The following is a 20226-nucleotide window of genomic DNA, read 5'->3' on the forward strand; positions in this document are numbered from 1 at the left end:
ATATTTGTAAAATAATGCAATTTGATTTGGAGCTATAAAAAAAATTTATTGACTTGAACCGAACCCGACTCGAACCCGAGAATGACCCGACTTGATTATAACCCGCAAATTATTGACTTGAACCGAACCCGACTCGAACCCGACAATGACCCGACCTTATTATAACCCGTAATTTATTAACTTGAACCGAACCCGACTCAAACCCGAACAAGACCCTAACTCATTTAAACCCGTAAAAACCCGAATGTAACCCGACCTGTTATTGACCCGACCCGAATGTAACCCGACTTGTTATTGACCCGACCTAAACCCGACCCAAACCCGATAAGATGTATGACCCGACGTGACCCGACTCAAGCATGACCCAACCCGAACCCGACCCGCATAGGTCCCGACATTAACCCGTATTGACCCGACCCGAGATGACCCGACCAACACAAACCCGACTCAAACCCGACCCATTTACCCGAATTGACAGCTCTACGAATATATATAGATACTCGTAAGAAACATAGCGAGTTTGTGGCTGTATACGTAACTTTGGGCCTGGAATTGGGACATCCAAAATACTACGTACCAGTTTGCTCAGCCTCTCTCTCACGATGCCTAACTAAAAACAAAACAAGAAGAAGAGAAGACTACTTTGGGAAGAAGTGAAGATGATAACCGTTGAAGAAGCACTGAAAATCGTACTTGGAGTTGCTCAACGTCTTCAACCAGTGACGGTCCCACTTCACCAAGCTCTCGGTAAAACCTTGGCCCAAGACATTCAAGCTCCTGATCCTCTTCCTCCTTACCCTGCCTCCATTAAGGTATTTTTCATCTCTTATTATTTTTTTTTTATTTTATTTAATTTTATTTTTTGATTTGATTTCGTTTTTAGCAGTACCCTTTTGTAATTTAATTGATTTTAGTTTTAGGGTTTTGCTAATTTTTAAATGGGTTGCTTGATTATTATCAAGTTTGTGTAATTATTGACAAAGTTCAATTAAATGATTGTATATTACTAAATGGGGTGTTCTTTAATTGGGATATTCTTATTTAATCTAATATCGCATTGGGTTTGGGTTATAGGGCTGTTTCAGTGTTCTTCAATTGGATGGATATTTGATTAATGGCTTTTTTTTTAGAAGATTTTATAGATTTCAAGCGGTTGTAATGTTGACAGGATGGTTATGCAGTGGTTGCTGCGGATGGTCCTGGAGAGTATCCTGTTATTACTGAATCTCGGGCCGGAAGCGATGCTGTTGGTGTGACTGTGACTCCTGGAACTGTTGCATATGTGACTACTGGAGGTAAGAATGTAAGATGAATATGATTCTGCTATCTAAATAGGAACTGTTTGTATAAAGAATTAGAAGAGTAAAGTTACATAAAAGCTTCCATGGAATTTGGACCAGGAAGTAAATGCAGAATGTCATGATAATGGTTTGGCTGACATCTTTGTAATCATATTGTAGGCTTTGTAGCCAAGTCTTTTATTACCTTTATCTTTACTTTTCTGTGTGAGTAATATTTTGTAGTGGCTGGATATAGATTACCGATTCAGATCTCTTACGATTGCACTTATTTAGACCTCCATTTCGTTCATTAACTTCATTTAGCATATCTTATTTGCTTGTTTTGTGAAAGACAAATATTGAACATTGTGTTTCTCAGACATTGATGGAACTTTAGCACAAATTTGCTGATTGTTTCTTCTGATGTTGAGCAGGGCCTATCCCTGATGGAGCTGATGCGGTTGTTCAGGTGGAGGACACTGAACGAATTGAAAGTGATCCTAGTCAGCCTAAGCGAGTAAGAATATTGGTGCAAACAAGGCCAGGTGTTGATGTTCGCCCAGTGGTAAATCTTTCCTCATCAAGATCACACTTTTCTTCTTCCAAAAAAAAAAAGATCACACTTTTCTTTGTAAATATCTTTATATATTCTGCTCATTGACATCTTTTAAGATGGCAATTTGTGGACGTCCTAGTACTTGATAAGCTTTTCCTAGAGTTGATTGATACTCTCTCACTATTTACATCTAACAATCTTTTTCTCTAGGGCTGTGACATTGAGAAAGATGCTTTGGTGTTGAAGTCTGGTCATCTTGTCGGTGCCTCTGAAATCGGACTGCTTGCCACTGTTGGCGTGACAATGGTGAAGGTATATTAGCGACTGCTCCATGCTCATGTCCTTTTGTTTATTAGCTTCCTTTTCTTTGAGTTGCAAAAAGTAGATTACATGTTCTTCCTTGCAGGTTTATCGTACTCCAACAATTGGTGTGCTTTCAACTGGAGATGAACTAGTGGATCCAACAACCAAAAATCTAGGCTGTGGTCAGGTACTTCACGAGGATGGATTGTAGTATATTTGTACTTTGGTACCAAAAACTTTATTGTTCCACTTGATTCTAAGTTGCTTGCTATTGTCAGAATTCAGATATAGTTGCCAGTTTCTTGCTTTCTTTACCTTCCTCTTGGTAGATGCATGGTTCTTTCCCATCTTTCTAACATTCCTTTGTTTTTTAAGTTTTGCCTCTCTGTTATATGTATTAAAGATTATATCTAATCAGAGCTTGGGGATTGGGCCTGACTTCGATAGTTAGTTTATACATAGGGTATGCTTGTAAAATAAATAGGTATCATAACTTGACTGTGCTGTTGATCTCTAGATGTGAATGGAATGCAAGAAACTTTATATTAATCTTAGAAGTCTAACTTATAAATATCATTAGTATGCCTTTTAAAGTTTGTTTGTTTTTTTTTTTTTTTTTGTTTTTGTTTTTTTTTTTTTTTTTTGGGAGGGGTGGTGTCAGAATTAGATATTTCATCACATGTAATCAAGCTTCTTCGAATATCTAGGTAGGTAGTTGCGCCTAGGCTTCTAGAGATCTGCATGAACAAACTGAATGTAAAACATTTCTCTTTTCGCATGCTTTCCTTGTCCATGCCTTGTTGCCTTTTTTTTTTTTTTTTCCCCTTTCATGTAGTTCAGCTTATCTTAATGTTCCTTTTTGCTAGAATTAGGATGGTTTGGTGGGCTGATGGTGTGCTTTGAGCATAAAATAGGTGGGGTGTAACGAGTTCAGTTTACATGGAATGCCTCCGGGTGTCGTTCATTTGACATATTCTCCTGATCGAATGACTTTGCCACTAAAATATATACTATGTCTCATTGTAGATTAGGGACTCCAACCGTGCTATGCTGCTAGCAGCTGCTGTACAACAGAGTTGCAGTATTGTAGACCTTGGAATTGCTCGTGATGATGAAGTGGAGCTTGAGAAAATCATGGACAAGGCCTTTTCTGATGGAGTTGACATAATTTTAACATCTGGTGGTGTTTCTATGGGAGACCGAGATTATGTGAAACCATTGCTTGAGAAGAAAGGAATAGTGCATTTCAGCAAGGTAAGTAGGTAACTATAGTTGCCTTTGAATCGTATATTCTAAGGTTAATTACTTGTTTTAAGATCCATGAGCTCATGATAAAATGATAAAACTAGTTGCTCTAATGCTGTGTGAATTATGATATATTTATGTTTTTGCACTTCTATTCTGAATAGTAGATTAAAGATCACAGAACATGCTAGCATTTCTTAATGTATTTTTGTTTTATTCATACTGATTTTGTAGTATAGCTTTGGATGCTTTAGGTTCTTATGAAGCCAGGGAAGCCATTGACATTTGCTGAGATCAATTTGAAGCCAACTCAAAATGTGAATGTTAATAAAGTTCTGGCCTTTGGTTTGCCTGGAAATCCTGTTAGCTGTTTAGTCTGTTTCCACCTCTTTGTGGTGCCTACCATACGTTTTCTTTCTGGACAGACTAACTCTGATGTTCTGAGGTTACTAATACTCTTTGTTTCTAAATTTGATTTTGCCTTTCTTTATTCTATATCATGTTTTATATTTTCCTTCTTGATATTTTTTTGGGATCACTTGAATGCGCCTCAAGCCATCTGCATGCTTTGTTTCATGTATAGGGTTCATGCCCGCCTTGTGCAGCCCATTAAAACAGACCCTGCCCGTCCTGAATTTCACCGTGCGATTGTTACTTGGAAGGAAAATGATGGATCAGGGAAGCCTGGGTAATATTTGGTCTCTCCATTGCAGATGATTCCTCTTTCCAATTTACTTTTTTTTTTTTATTTTATTTTTAATTATTATTATTCTTTCCCTTTATCTACTTCCTTTATTCTCCTTCCCTAAGTTACTGCTCTCCATTTCGAGCCTTTAAAAGTTGCAAAGAGAGTCTGTTCATAAAATTGCATTCATTTTAAAGCTTAAGAAATTTCTTAAAAGTTATATAATGTGTTCTTTCTGTAAATTTTAGTTTTGTTGCTGAGAGCACTGGTCGACAGATGAGCAGTCGTCTTTTAAGTATGAAGTCAGCAAATGCGCTGCTGGAGCTTCCAGTTGGAGGCACCTTGCTTCCTGCTGGAACATCCGTATCTGCAATTGTTATTTCAGAACTGAGCTCTACTATGAAAAAAGATTCATCAGTACGGAATTCACCTATTGAAACAACTATGAGCAACTCCCCAAATGATGATGTTCGAGTTGCTATTCTGACAGTCAGTGATACAGTCGCATCAGGGGCTGGGCCTGATCGTAGGTAAGCAAGATTAAGGCTCTGTTTCAATTTTGATTTACAAAGGTATTTTGAGTGGAACATTTCCTTGAAAAAAGGAAGCACAATATGTGGGTAACCATTGACTGAAAGAGACAATCAATGACTTTAATTTCTAACTACACTCAACTAGAATAGAGTACATGCTTACATACAAGCCTTAGTGAGGTTCTCTTTCAGCCAATTGAATTGGATAGAGTAATTCACAAATCATATGCATGCAAGGTTATCTAAACATTTAATGCGGGTGGCACTCTTTCAGTCACATTATACATTTCCCCTCATTTTTTGGCTCATCCAATGCCTTAAACAATTGACTCTTGATATGATTGGTGGTACACCATGTTTATATATTGTACCGGGCCCTAAGAAAGAGCACATATAAATGAAAAATGAACTTTTATCTCAAAACGTATTGCAATTGGCAGAGTAAATGCTTCCTTGAAAATGAGCATTTTTAGTTTCCATGGTAGAATTGTTGGATGACCTCAGGAAAACATGTTCATGATATGAATATGTTCATAAACTATCTTTTTGGAAAAATGTGGATAAACTATCGTTTATATTCCTTTTTTTATTTTATTTTTATTTTTTATTTTTTTATTTACCAACAGCTACCTTGATATTTTATTATTTATTTAAACGATTACCTTACAATACTATTTATTTGATTAACGCTACCATTTGACACATTTGACACATTTGACAGCTCTAGTGAGTTTAAATGTTAATTTTGACCCTCAAACCATGCCAATGAAGATATATAGCTGTTGCATCTGGATACGCCTTCTTGAATCATCATTTCAAAATAGGTCACGTCATTGATGCTACAGAAAGAAAGCAAAAATGATGTTGCTCCTTGTCTGAGCGGGACATGGTAGCACACCTGCTTTGCTACATTGTTAGGCTTTTTGGCACCTATGTAGTATGTACTTGTCTTATAAGGCATTTAGTATGTTAAAGTAAAAACTGTGGATACCATTACCTTTGTCCACATGTAATTAAGCCAAATGCTTAATAACTTAATAATAAAAACTATTCTAAGTATGTAACTGATGACATGGGCACTTCTTATTTATCGTGAAGCAGATGATCATTCTATCATTACCATCTGGATCAAGAGCAAGGATGTGTATTTCCAAACCCTCTTTACTTCTTACCTTGCCTTGAACAAAAACCTCTTAGGGGCATTGAGGGTAATGTTGATGCCCATGTTGAGGAGATATGCATAAGGCCATCAACCCCCTTTATTGGCTTTAGATCATATCCAGTGCTCCCTGATATTATTTTGTTTTGCTTTTCAAGTCCTAATTACTTGTTCTCTTATATGAAGTATCAATGCTCTTTTCTCATGTATTTGCAGTGGCCCAAGGGCTATTTCTGTTATTAATTCTTCATCGGAGAGGCTAGGAGGGGCCAAGGTAGTTTCAACTGCTGTTGTTCCAGATGATGTACCCAAGATTAAGGATGCTTTAAAGAGATGGAGTGATGTAGATAAAGTAGACCTCATCATCACACTAGGTAATGAATTGGTGTCTATAGCTCCGTTTCTTTTAACAAATCTACTAATGCAAAGTCTACCCTGGATTAAACTTGCTGGTGAATGGGGGCTTTGCTTCTTACAAATGACCAGGCATGCACTGTGGAAGACACACAGAGCACTGTTATTTCTGTCGCCTTCGACAATATGAAAGTTAAAGAGTTAACACCTAAACTTGAATGGCGTGAAATATGTTTCAATTTGTTTCTCTGACTCCAATGATTACTAAATCAATTTCATGTTCTGCACTAGGGTCCTAGGGGTGAGTGGATCAATGATTTTATATTCAACCTCCAAAAAACTAATGCTAAATTATAACTTGGGTCAGAAACAATGTTGCTGAAAACATTTGTGCTCTGACTGCTCTATGAACTAGCCCGATTTTGTTCTTAGAAATCAAATCTTTTGGTGTCTTTGTTTCAACTTCTTTCTATTTGTTAATATCTTGGTTTAAAACTTGTGATGTAGGTGGCACCGGTTTCACCCCTAGGGATGTTACTCCAGAAGCAACAAAAGATGTAGTGGAAAAGGAAACTCCAGGACTTCTATATGTCATGATGCAAGAGAGTCTCAAGGTAACATTCTTTCTCATAATTTGTTTTATAATTCCTACTTCAATCAAAATTGAAGATATCAACAATTAGAGGTGGACAAGAAGTTCAACATATCAATTATCTTGTGTTGTGGGTTTTTTTTTTTTTTTTTTATTTTTTTATTTTTTTATTTTTTTTTATTTTTAGGTTTGAGTTTTTAGTCATGTTACTCGAGTGTAATTCATAAAAATGATCTTTTACAGAGAACGGTAACTTGGTCTCTGTTTTATTGTGCTTTCTATTGCTACATTTCCAAGTCATAAAGATGTATGCTATTCTGTTTTCCTCCTCATAGGTGACGCCATTTGCCATGCTGTCACGTTCAGCTGCAGGAATAAGAGGATCTACACTGGTATGTCCAAACTTAATTTTGCGTTCCTAAGGAAAAAAGTATTTGCAATATAACAAATTGGATCAAAGCAGTTCTTGGATTAATTTTCTTGACTAAGCTTTTACTTTTCCTGTCAAGTATGACAACTTCAAATATTGTATTAATAAAGTGAGTGTACCCCTTGTCAAGCTATGTTGTACAAAGGGCACATCTATGATTGCTTCTCTAGTACCGTTTCTTGCCTATGCTATGCTGAAAGCACTAAACTTAGCTTTAATACAAAGTATAATCTAGTCTATTACCTTCGTAAACATGTAATACAATAAAAGTTAGAGATTGCTGCATTTACTCAGTAGGTAATCTATCCACATAAACAATTAAAATTATGATTTACTTAGCTAAGTTGGAAATTGAAATTCACCAATTATTACTTTTGTATAAAATGTTTGATTATCATATTTTCTGCCACATCATATGGGTAATCTAACCATATACAGGGTAGACATTTGTCCTGTTTAATTGTATTCTAATTTTTCTAAGTTATCACTGCGTAGTTAACAATTTTGCATCTTTGTGATTTTCACTGAGACAGATTATCAACATGCCGGGCAATCCAAATGCTGTGGCTGAATGTATGGAAGCACTGTTGCCTGCGCTCAAACATGGTTTGAAGCAAATAAAAGGAGACAAGAGAGAGAAACACCCTCGTCATCTTCCGCACTCTCAGGCTGCACCTGTGGATACCTGGGAACAGAGCTACAGAACAGCCACTACCACCTCTGCCAATATGAAAAAGGAGCATGGTTGTTCGTGTTCACACTGAGATAATGATCAATTGATCAGGCATGTAAACTAGACAGCATGTATCATCTTGAAAATAAATTAATTTTATTGCTTTGCAATTGTCTCTCTGATGTACATTTTTTGTTGAGCAATATTTACACTGATTCATAATAGAGAACTACAAGTATTTCGTTTATTTTTGAAGGCCATTATGTTTTTGAATTTAAATCCATTGCAATTACTTTTATGATATGGTCTATAAAAATGTCAGCCATTTTAATGTAATGAAGTTTACTAACTACAGATTATTAATTTACTTTGATAAAAACTTACAATCTTTTTTGTAGTATCTACGAAAGTATTTATTAAACAAACACCTTTAAATTGTTGATTTACATGATTTTGTAGTAATTAGGTGTACAAGCTCTTTTAGTCTGTCACAGTTTCACTCATTTTGTAAAGCTTTGTTAGAGGACTTCAGGGAACTAGGGAAGACTCTAGTAACCACAAACTTCTGTTAGCCGGGCTCGGGCAAAGGCCAGTGACGCGTTTGTGGATCCGGCCCTTTTACTACCCACCGGTTATCTGTTATTCTTAATTAGAGAATATTATGGGATCAAAATTTTATTGATTGAATTAATATTTGATATCGCATACATGTATTGAACACCCATGTTAACATACATTGATTTAGTAAACACCCTCGTATGAATGATTCACATGATTTTATAGTGAAACTTAAACGATCTTCATGATCATATAACAAAAATTACATAATCAAGTGAATCTATTTAGCAGATTGATCCTCCTTGGCAACGTAGAGCCCCAGCTGATCTTGTAAGTTGCCTCACATTCCTACCACTTTCGACGAGAAATCTTTCTTCATTGTTGTAGTTTGGTTTTACAAAACCCGAACCGGTTTCGTTGAAAGAAGCTCCATTTTCTAAGACATCTCCCACTGATTTAAAGTTCCATATCCCTTTTCCAGTACCCTTGTCATTCATGTTCATTAAAACCTTTAAACGAAAAAAAAGAAGCTCTATTGCTTAGGTAATATGTCTAAATTTAATAACACACTTGATTTTTGTATGTCTAAATATAAACTATAACAGAGAAAAAGAAGTTACCTGTTTCGATCCAGAGTTAGGCGCGACAAAGAGGTTAGACTCACTCTTTATGCTAGGGCTCATGCTTCCTCCTATAGCGTAAACTTCCCATCCTAGATATAAGTTGTTAGCTACATGAGCATAACCATGACGAACTCTGCAAAACCATACCACAATTTTTTAGAATGCACCTTGAAAGTAACAACAATTGCAATGATCACCAAAGAAGAATAAGGATTAACTAGACCTTGGCATACGCTGGTGGCAGTTGGGGCCAAATCGATTGTAGACAACCGTGACCTTCATGTTCTTGTCGTCCTTGAAATCATCATCATGGCCTAGTAGCATGACCTTGTTGTGGTCACGAAACCAGTTGTTGGAGATGGTAATGTTGGTTGAGCCAAGGGTTACATCGATGAGGCCATCTTCGCTCCTGTATAGGGTATTGTGATCTATCCACACCTTTGTTGAGCCAAGCATTCTTATGGCATCGCCGTCCATTTTGCTCATTGGCAACAACTTTGCACCAGGTCCCATAACCGAGCCTGCTGGTTGGGATCGACAATGGTGAATTCGCAACCCGTGGATGATCACATTAGTAACCTAAGCATACCGTGAAGAAATAAGTTTGATTTAGTCATGATGTATACATGTAAAATTTAAGCCGTTAAATTCCAAATAGTTGGATGATAGCTAAAAAATGATTACTATTTATAGTTATTGTTGAAGTTTAGTTGAATTTTAAAATGTGTTCATTTGAAGGAATAGATGATCTTACTTGTTATTTACTTGGAAGTTACTATCTATCAATACATTTTTATCAAACGTCATTTTTTTTTTAAAAATGTAAGTATAAATTTGTATAGAATTGAAGTTTAGCATGCATGTAACAACCAAAAATGCAAAAAGAGTATATATTTAAGTACCTTGTATAGCATGAGGCATCCATTAGTAATATGAACGATAGCACCTCGACCATCAATGGTTGTATAACTACCAACAACAAGAGTCCTTTCAAGTTTAATGTCCATGTCTTTTTGAAATGAGATCCACACTTTCCCCGGTACCATAGTCACTCCATACCTAAGAGTTCCCGGTTTCGGGCTCATTGCATTATCACTAGGATCAGTGACTACATATTTGTTCACATCTTTGCCGATGTTGTTAAACATTTTACCTGCAAACCCTGCCGAGCATTTTGCAATATCTTCCCTACTATTAATCCAATTAGGGTTTCGTCGCCAACAAACATCAATGGCATTAAACGTTGCAAGGCCGGATTTCTTACCCAAACATGTTTTTGGTACCATGGCTAGTAAAAAAGATAAAATAATCAAAGATACAAATATACTAGCCATGTTTGTTTGGGTAGGAGTTTAAGAGAGGGTGATTATATTTTTTTAATATTGTTTTGGTTGATGAAAAATTGTTAAGAGAGCAAGAGAGGTATTTATTAGAAGAGGTAACGCGTTTTAAATAAAGTTTGTTAATTATTTTGTGCTCTTTTTTTTCTGTTAGGTTCTTAATATTGCCATTTAGCCGGGTTTTTTAGCACCAAAACAAGCTATTGTTAGTATATAACAATTGATGTAAAACTGAATAATATTACAGAGTACTATTTCTTCAAAAAAAAAAAAAAAAAAGAAAAAAGTATAATACTTGCATAATTATGGAAGGTTGAATAGTGATTAGCACCTATATTACGTGATCATTATTTTGTTTTGTTACTGTATTATGTACTCCGTAATTGTTAAAGAATTACTTCGTAGGAAGGTAGTCTATTAACAAGTGGAGTAAAATATTAGTTGTTTTTTTTCCTTTTTTGATACGAAGTACTCCGTAATAATTTAGAGATAAAAGTCTATAATTAATTGACAAAAGTTAACGAATGCCTTGAACGTGTAATGTTGGAGCATTTCTAAGTTATTATGTAGCGTCCCAAGGCGAATGTTTGGATGTTTAAGTAGATTTAATATCCGGCCAAATAAAAGCTTTGTTTAGGCAAAATCCAAATCGGCCTCATTCTTTAATTTTTGGATTCACCATTTTTACCGTGTTGGTTAAACTGACTGTTGATCTAAAGCATTAACCTGTATGGTGTAATAAGCAACTACACCATGATACCTTTTGATAATAATTGGCAGAAAAATATTTCTCTAAGAAAAAAGATCATCAAATTCATATACTTCGTATATAACTACTGAATTGAAGTACCTCTAAAGTTATGGGTCTGTAACACTGACTTGGCCTAATTCACATCCTAAAAAAAGCTGTAAACATAAATGTACTTATGTTCTGGTATTCTCTAAATCAACATAGTAGCAAAGATTAACCTACAATGTCAACATTTAGAGAATGCTAGTATGCCAAAATCAGACATGTAATTTACTGATCTGATAACTACGTATGTTGTTTGAACATCATCAAGGCTCTACATGTTTGCCATTATGTTTAAGGGATGACAGATATCACCCAATGGCTGACTGGACCAGGCGGAGTCGGCCAGCAGAGAGTTGACAGCCTCAGAAGGATTGTATTAGTCCCACCATACATGAGCTGAAGCAGTGGCGGATCCAGAATTTGGGGAATGGGGTTACGGAATTAAGTTTAAAAAAAATTACAAAATACAAATTAATATGTGGAGCGTAATAATTTTGCTTACTGTATTAGTATTTGCGCACACTATACCACAAGTCTTATAATTGAGTAACTAAATATGTTTGGAGTGTTCCCTCAAAAAAAAAAAAAAAAAAATGTTTGGAGTTTTTTTTTTTAAAAAAAAAAAAAAAAAGATAATGTAAGAGAGTTGTTATTTGTAGCAATAGGTCTCTTTGATCAAATTTCAAAAGTCCATATTCGTGGGAAAAAATAAACAATATCACCTAAGAGACCTGTTATTTATAACATTAGGTCTATTTGATCAAAAGTAGTAGTTTGGCGTGAAAAATAATAAAACCCACCTAAGAGACCACCTTTTCAAATAGGTGGTCTTTTTAAATTTTACACAAAAAAGGCGGGCCATTCATTACTGCGGCGAACTACATAGCAGTACCTAAGAACCGCCTATTTACACAGGGGGTCTCTTTTGTTATCAGTTTTTTTATGCTTTTTAGCGGAATGGGGGTACAGTTGTACCTCTGTATAGTGTATACCCTCCTGGATCTGCCACATAGCTGAAGTTTGGTTACAAGCCATCTCCATGTTGTCGCACCGCACCCAGATGCTGCTCCATGCCACCCTCTTCCACAGCAGAATCTTCTTGCATCACTAAATCCTATTTTTGATCAATTCTTGCCACTCTATTATTAACTTTTATTATTTATTTAAAACTAAAAGAAAAACAGATTTATGATAGAGATAAACTTGGATTTTCCCTACAAAAACTTTCCATATATTTACTGAACGTACTAATAGCCCGATAGGAATAGGCAATAACCTCCTACTCCTTTCTTTCTCAATTCTTTATTGAAGCGCACTCAACGTTCTACATTGAAGCACCTATGATACTTGAATCTCTCATTTAATAAGCAGGTTATGATATAGGTAAAATTGATATAAATCATCTTTTTTGACCAATTTTTTTGAAAAAATCACTTTTTTTATTTTTTATTTTTTTTAAACCACCTTTGAAGTACCTAAATTTTTTATTGCACCACCCGTATTTTAATTTTTGACGAAAAATTTAATTGAGACGTTAAAGGGGCCCATAACTTGTGCTTTTCCCTCCTAAATTACTCCCTCCGTTCCACAATGATGTTCCTGTTTTGAATATTTGACTTTTTTAAGAAAGAGAGAATCTTCTAAATTTCTCTTAATCTATAAGAGCAAATATAGTCATGTGGGATCTAGTTTGATTCGTCTTGGTGAGTAGATTATTAATATCTAATTTTTATAATTTTTGCTAGTGTGAGATTAAAGATATTTGCGGTCAAAGATGGGTAAAATTTTGCATCGATTTGCGAAACAGGAACATCTTTATGAAACGGAGGGAGTATTTATTTTTTCCCTAAACATTCGACCCTTCACTCTATATAAATGCATGACTAAATTGAGTAAAGCTCTAAAAAACCAAACTTAATTTTGCTGCACAAATTAAATTGTAGTCTTTGTTCATTCTCAAACTCTAAAGTGAGGTAATTGAAGTGGATGGTTGAGATGGAAGGGAAGGTTTTACTGTGGTTGTTGATTTGGAAGTGGATGGTTGAGATGCAATCCGTTACATTTGAAATAGGGGTGGTGCAATAAAAAACTTAGGTAATTAAAAGGTGGTTTAGTTAAAAAAAAAAAAACATAAAAGGTGATTTTTTTAATGTAATTTGTTGTTTCTTTTTGTAAACGTCATGTCAATTCACTTTTAATTGTCAAGTTTAGGGTTTGAAAATTTGAACTATTGGTTTTAATTACTACGGAATAAGGTTTATGAAAGATCTTAACCAGTTTGATAATTGAATCAAATATCCCTAAAATTATTTATGAAATTTTTCGAGATCACTTTGAAATTAGACATCTTCTCCTAGGATGATAACGATTGATTTTGTTCATTTGTTAAAAACTTACAGCTTTTTAAGTTGTTGGTAATACTCTTTGCCAATAATTGCTTCGTGTTTGGTTGTTTTTAATTCAGACTTCTCTAATGTTTGTGTTCAATTTTCTTGTGTGATGTTTTTATTTTTATGTATAAACCACTTATAGGTTCAAATACATATTTTTGGATATTTATTAGATTTGAGTTAAAATGTGAATCAAAGATGAGAGATTGGGGTAATTTGCTAGAAGAGATCGAGACTAAAATTGTAGAACATGTGGAATTCTACGAAGATTTTGAGACCTTATAAAAAATTTGTAGCCATTGGAGATTAGCCGCAAAGGCAGCAAACTTTCGAGCTTACGGTCAAAGACGAATCCGAGCATACACTTCCATGGTTGATGCTACCAGAAAAAGACCAGCCGTCGTTTGTATAGCGTATCTAAGAAAATGGTTCATCACATAAACCCTCCTAATTATTTTTTAAACATAAGATTAGACCCGAAAAGGTTGTTATCGTCGCATGGGTGGTTGCTTGTGCTCTCGAAAACAGGCGATGTCTCTCTCTTCGAATCTGGTTTACTGGATCGGAGGAATGGTGATGTTAGCTGGATCCATGTAACAAATCCATATGCTCAAGACGAAGATTTCGGAGGTAGTTTCCCTAGAAGAAATGATGAGAACATGGTCAAAGCTCTTTTAGGTTGGTAACTTGGAACTAGATGTCCAGCCCCTCTTACTGTCACAAACACCAATCCTTCATAACCTACTACGTATCCTCCAACCTGTATGCAAAAATAAACTATTGAAGTTATCACTTTTCTAACCATATCATAATCTAAATTTCTGCATTTCTTAGCTTATTTGAAATACTTATGATAAAATATATTGGTGAAATATTGGATTAGGCTAATACAAATTAAGTATGAGATCGTCTTTTGAATAAGATGTATGGTGGATTAATACGATGCTATTGTACGTTATACTATATCCGTCAAAATGAAGCCTTACTTATTTAGTAGAATTTTTATTTTTTACATACCTGGTTGTCTGTGTCGTACCATGGACGCCAAGCATCTTTAACTGGAAGCTTGAGAGTGTTAATGGAGTACTTTGATGATGTGACCGGCACACGTCCATCAACATCTCCACTGTTAAAAAAGACCAATAGTCGGTAAAAATTGCAATTTGTCTGGTGTACAACTATGATGTGAAAATCGCGATGTATTTTTAATTTTACATGTGATTTTGTTACGCTACTAGCCTACTAATGCACATATAGAGACAGTACAATGCCGTAAGATGAAACCAAGTTTTAATACGGATATCATATGTCAAAATAATCGAAAGTAAATAAAAGATTAAGAAAAGAGTTGAATAAACTAGTTCGATTATTTACCTGTACATCCACATACTGATGTTGCTTGCAATGAGCTTCTGAATGATTGGTAACACTGTAAATGAACTATCTTGCCATCTAAATCCACTGGATTTCACACACATGAATAATTAGTTTACATTTGATTAAGATATTCTACTAATTATTATAGTTGAGGAAAAAAAGCAGGGGAAAATTAAGGATTTGTACATGTAATTACTCGAAACAAAATAAAATTAAAAGTACCTGCAGGATTCCCATCTTTTGGGTTTGGCATGGAGAACCTTTTGCACTTCTTTAGTGTTTAAATAAGTTGTCACGTATTTGGAAGAACATGGATCATAAATCTCGACCTGAATATATATGTGTAATAATTTATTTTAGCTATCTTCGAATCCATTGATCATTTATTATAATAATCATTAGACATACATAACCCTTTCTAAGTCTAATTGTACCCTAGCTAGAACACCCCAAGCAACACCAAAATAGACACTCATGTTTAATTTGGTCATTTTCAACGCCTGTTAATGAGAATTGAACCCACAACCTTGCAAGTGAAAGGGTAGGAGACTAATTGAGCATACTGCCCTTCCACTGCTTATTTAAGTTTAGGTAATATATACTTAATTAGCTTGAAAAAAAAGGTGAAGAAACATACTGAATCAAGAATATGAGCTTTGGAATTTCCAGACTTTAAGCAAACTGGAGAATAGATGTTGTAAATGTCTATATTCCCTGCTTCTTCCCAAGCTTTATCCTTGTAATCTTCGCATTTTTGGGATGTTGTTGCCTTGGAAAAATTGCAAAATTGCTTGATTTTGGCATGTGTTTCATCTGAGTGTGTAGCATGATTCCATAAATAATCATACAATCCTGCTGTATTTGTTGCATCATCTACCCAAGCGTTACCTATCTGCATAACATCATATATCATTTCATCCATAAGTATGGGACAATGCTGTAGACATACCTCACATATGTACACTTAGGTTTCGCTCTTTTCACATGGATTCTCTAATCTTTATCTGAACTTATTTATTAGCCCTTCATTTTCTAGAAACTCGAGAAAAGAGCATATTAGTAGTGTGTAAAGTGTATAATAAGGAGTACATACCGCTATGCCTTTGAGATTAATGAAACTGCTGTTATGTTTTGCATTATTGTTTTTATTCAAGATGGTATAAGCAAGTTGAGGCACATAATGGCCAGCATAGCTTTCTCCTGCTAAGTAGAATTCGCGGTTTTTATACTGAGGGAACCTCTCAAACCAATTGACAAGGAGCGTGTAAGCGTCTTTAGCTGTGCTCGTATCCCCTGATTCTGCATAGATGGCTGGTTCCTTTCCATATGAAAATCCTACTCCTACCGGAGATTCTAAGAAGATCACATTAGCCACTGCCAATTACACAATTTGATAAATAATAAGTTAGTTCATTGTTTCCTATTATTTAATAACTTCTTGTTATGATCTATAATAATGCTATAAGTCTTAAATAACATATTACGGAGTTGAAGAAATTAATTATTACATACCTTTATTCCAAGCATAAGGATTTCGAATTAGTGTTTTCCCGTCACTTTTGACCCGGAAAGGTCCTAGTTCTAATAATCCTCCGTTGCCAAACGATGAGCATCCTGGCCCTGAAATTTACATTAGCATCAATTAGCTAGCAAAAAATGTCAATCTAGGAGACCATTACACAATTTTTTTTTTTTACTCTTTAAGAAGAAATGTTACACAAATCTTCCACAAAACTTAGGAGTTGTCGAATAATCTAATTTTGAGTATACATTGTGATGGTTGTAAATTGAAATAATTATTTATTACTCCGGATATGATTAGTTTAGTTTATCAAAACTCGATCAAAAGGTACATTATAGCTGAAAAAAAGACGCAACTAATTAAGAAGTAAGCATGCATGTTTACACAAAAGGAGCATGGTGACAATGAACTTAGCTTAGTGCATGATGATAATTAATGTAGTGGTAGGCTGGTGGTCCAAATGTCCAATAGCTAATGTTGTTTATTAGCTCAGCTCGTTTGATTATAACTTCTAACTAAAGAGGGGCCAGAAGAAGGTGCCCAGTTATGAAAAAGGAGTTAAGTAGCAAAAAAATCAAATATCATTATTATCTATATAATGCTCAATTTGTGCATATTTGTATCACAAAATTAAATTAAAAATTTACAGGAAGTTAATCAACCTTTGAAGAATACAAAGAAGAAAGTTGCGCTGCATAACAAGATATTATGGAGCAAATAATGCACGCAATAGATTATTTTTAAAGGTGTGATTTGTGACCTAAGTTCAATTTTCCACTATGTACGTCTAAGTATTTTTTTGTTGTTGAAAAGTCGAAGTATTTTACTCGTATTATAGTCTCTTGGCCCCATTATATTTAAATGAAAAAATTTATGCCATAAATTTTTAGTAGTATATATTAAAGCCAATTAAGATATATATGACGATATGTTGGTATACATTTTGTAAGATAATACGTGCACATTCCCGTTTACGTGTCCGACATGTGGATATATACACATTATCATGTGTCACACAAATTAATTGTTTTAAGTAAACTTGAGATTATGATTGTAGTTAACTAGAGAAAAAAAAAAATAGATGAAGTAAACGTGAATACTTGTAAGAAAACATGTGAGTCCATTTTGAATTGTAGTCGTATATAAACCTATCAAGTTATTATTCTCTGAGTTAGTGATAATGTGAGTAAGCACTTCTTTTATTATCACGCGGAGGAAAGATATAAGATGTTAATTTTCAATATTACAATGATGAAGTTCTATATTTTTACTTTCTTGGATATAGTTGTTGCTCTTACTTACCACTAGATAAACAGTCTAAGGGCATGTTCATTTCAGCTTAGTTCAGCTCTTAATTTTCTTCTCTCATAAAATATTCATTTCAGCTCAGCTCTATTCAGTTCAGTTCAGCTCAATTCATTAAATGTGAACATGCCCTAAATTAACATGCATGCATAAAATTCCATTATCATTATCACTATCAGTCTATCACTATCACTGTTACTATCATTGTGGGTCCAAACCCATGTGTCGCGAATTAAATACTATAATTTTCAATTCACACTACAAACTTCCACTTTGTAATGGATTTATTGAAATCATACGAAATATTATTATAGGTCGTGTACCTTTTCAAAGGAAAAAAAAAAAAAAAAAAAAGGCTCAGCTCGTGTGATAAGCCCTCATCTCTCACTTCTTAAGGAAGAACCACTTTCTTTGTATAGTTTAACTAATCAAGTACTCAAATATCATCAATATATATTGGTCTAATTTTGATTTCCTACCTAAGAAATTAAAGCAAAGGTTTTATTGATATAATTTAACACCTATAAAAGACTAATGAAATAATTAACTTCTATAATATCATATTATATTTACCTCCATTTAGCCATAAAACCAAAGGTTTCGAAGAAGCATTATCAGGGGATTCAACAAAGTAATAGAACAATGCCTTCTCATGAGCCGGATCAACAGCTACATAACCGGCATATTGATCGAAATCAACCCCATTTGGCTGGCCGGGCAAGGTGGTGATCTTGTCGGCCTCCATAAGACCATCTTGAGGTTCAACATGAGCTTGAGTTTCCTTAATTTGGGTTGGCAATGTGACCCAAGAAGAAGCAAGAGAGGAGCTTTTTAACCTCTTAGACTTGAGCAATTTATACAAATTAGTTACTTGATCATTGGCATTACTTGGGGTGAGTTTGTTTGAAAGAAAGCAAAAATTGAGGGATAGTAAGAGAAAGTAATAGTGTATGCCTTTGCTCATCTTTCTTGCTATTAAGCTTACTATTTAGAATGGAGTGATAATGATAATGAGGAAACTTACCTATAAATAATGAAAGATATGGCTTATCATCAATTGGACAAAGATTGGTTATGCTAAAATTCATTGGTCATATATAACCAAAAAGAGTTGTCTTACATTATTCAAAATGTAGTAAAATGACGTATATATAAATTTAACCGCTTATTAAATGAAAGCTCATGATAATAGTTGTCCTGCTTTATTTATTTATTTTTATAAAAAGTGTAGAAAAAAAAGAAAAACTTGCAAATTGTTGAGAAAAATTACAAGTGAAGTTCACATGAGCATGTAAACTAGTACAATAATTTGTAACAAAGTACAATCATGCAAAATATTTTAATAAGAAAATTTGCCTATAAAAGGCAAGTTCACTATTGTGAACTACACAAGCAAAAAATAACCGGAGTAATACTACTACACTACTTTTACTTCTTTACTTCTCTTACTCTCCAACATCTTTCTATTGGTAAAATATTTAACACGTTATCAGCACCAGTTTCCAGTCAGGTATATTTATACCTACTTCTAAAAATTATAACAAATAATACTATCTACTTCTAAATGTTTCGAGGAGTATGCTCTATAGTTGCCCATATTTGGGATCCTCTATACCAGAAACTCAAACATTTACTGTATTATATATACCTCAAAAACAACGGTGAAAGTTCTCTTACTTGTGAATTCATTACTATCATCTTTTGTTTTATTCATGTTGATGTTTCTTTGTTTGATTCATGTTGATATTACATACTCATTTTACGTAAATTTTTGATCTTAGTTATTATAATTGCTAAGTAGTAACTTTGCATGCATATTATTAACTAGATTAACAAAAAGATGCAGCCTTTTATACTTATTATTTTTTTACTTTTTTATACTTTTTGTGTTTCTTTCCGTTTTCGAACCCATGATCTTTTATAGATATTAGGGCTCTCGGACCACTATGGCTTGCATTCCCAGTGTGATAACCTTTTACAGTTATAAATATATATATATGGACCATAATTTTATGCCAGTACATTAGACTATTATATGATATATTTACAGTTGTACAAAACAGTAACGGATAAACCTACCTCTATAAAAGGCGGATATTTCCCCCAATTTCACCACAAATCCCTTATCCCTTCCCACTTTTTATCCAAAAAATCACCTAAAAAATTTTATCACCCCCTTCTTCTCCGATATGTTCCCCGACGACGGCAACCAGAACACCCAAAACACCCACAACTTCACCTTTGAAGAAGATTTAAGGAAGATAAAACAATATTTCCTTCTAATTACGGCGCTTGTAGTTCTATTAGTAGCAATATTAGTTTTTGTCATTATGTATAAGTAAAACTCACTTATTTTGTCGTTTTAGTATATTTAAAGCTTGTTTTTGTTTTATTATGTTTGTTGTTATTAATCATCATTGTATAATATTACCGTTATCATTATAATTGTTGTTACTACTGTTATTGTTGTCGTTTTGTTTTTTTTGCAACTAACATGATTAATTT

General features: G+C 34.3%; 3 protein-coding genes across 3 annotated transcripts; 1 reads left to right on the top strand and 2 right to left on the bottom strand.

Annotated features, from left to right (window-relative positions):
• Positions 1 to 518: 518 nt before the first annotated feature.
• On the top strand, positions 519 to 8057 carry LOC145570107 (molybdopterin biosynthesis protein CNX1-like). Its single transcript, XM_081629099.1, has 13 exons — positions 519 to 812; positions 1169 to 1295; positions 1715 to 1845; positions 2047 to 2148; positions 2243 to 2326; positions 3166 to 3393; positions 3639 to 3829; positions 3968 to 4072; positions 4318 to 4599; positions 5978 to 6135; positions 6623 to 6729; positions 7043 to 7099; positions 7671 to 8057. Exons 1-13 carry the CDS (start codon positions 660 to 662, stop codon positions 7899 to 7901), a joined length of 1956 nt encoding a protein of 651 aa, XP_081485225.1. The 5' UTR covers positions 519 to 659; the 3' UTR covers positions 7902 to 8057.
• Positions 8058 to 8652: 595 nt separating this feature from the next.
• On the bottom strand, positions 8653 to 10325 carry LOC145570108 (putative pectate lyase 4). The gene is made up of 4 exons (XM_081629100.1): positions 9894 to 10325; positions 9215 to 9570; positions 8989 to 9124; positions 8653 to 8877 (listed from the first exon to the last, which is right to left on the bottom strand). Exons 1-4 carry the CDS (start codon positions 10323 to 10325, stop codon positions 8653 to 8655), a joined length of 1149 nt encoding a protein of 382 aa, XP_081485226.1.
• A 3498-nt stretch (positions 10326 to 13823) lies between these two features.
• LOC145571709 (serine carboxypeptidase 1-like) lies at positions 13824 to 18763 on the bottom strand. The gene is made up of 8 exons (XM_081630737.1): positions 18295 to 18763; positions 16407 to 16514; positions 15988 to 16268; positions 15532 to 15786; positions 15117 to 15223; positions 14892 to 14978; positions 14535 to 14643; positions 13824 to 14277 (listed from the first exon to the last, which is right to left on the bottom strand). Exons 1-8 carry the CDS (start codon positions 18683 to 18685, stop codon positions 14128 to 14130), a joined length of 1488 nt encoding a protein of 495 aa, XP_081486863.1. The 5' UTR covers positions 18686 to 18763; the 3' UTR covers positions 13824 to 14127.
• Between the last annotated feature and the right edge of the window lie 1463 nt (positions 18764 to 20226).

Source organism: Chenopodium album, chromosome 12, assembly GCF_948465745.1.
Source record: "Chenopodium album chromosome 12, dcCheAlbu1.1, whole genome shotgun sequence".
Taxonomy (NCBI): domain Eukaryota; kingdom Viridiplantae; phylum Streptophyta; class Magnoliopsida; order Caryophyllales; family Amaranthaceae; genus Chenopodium; species Chenopodium album.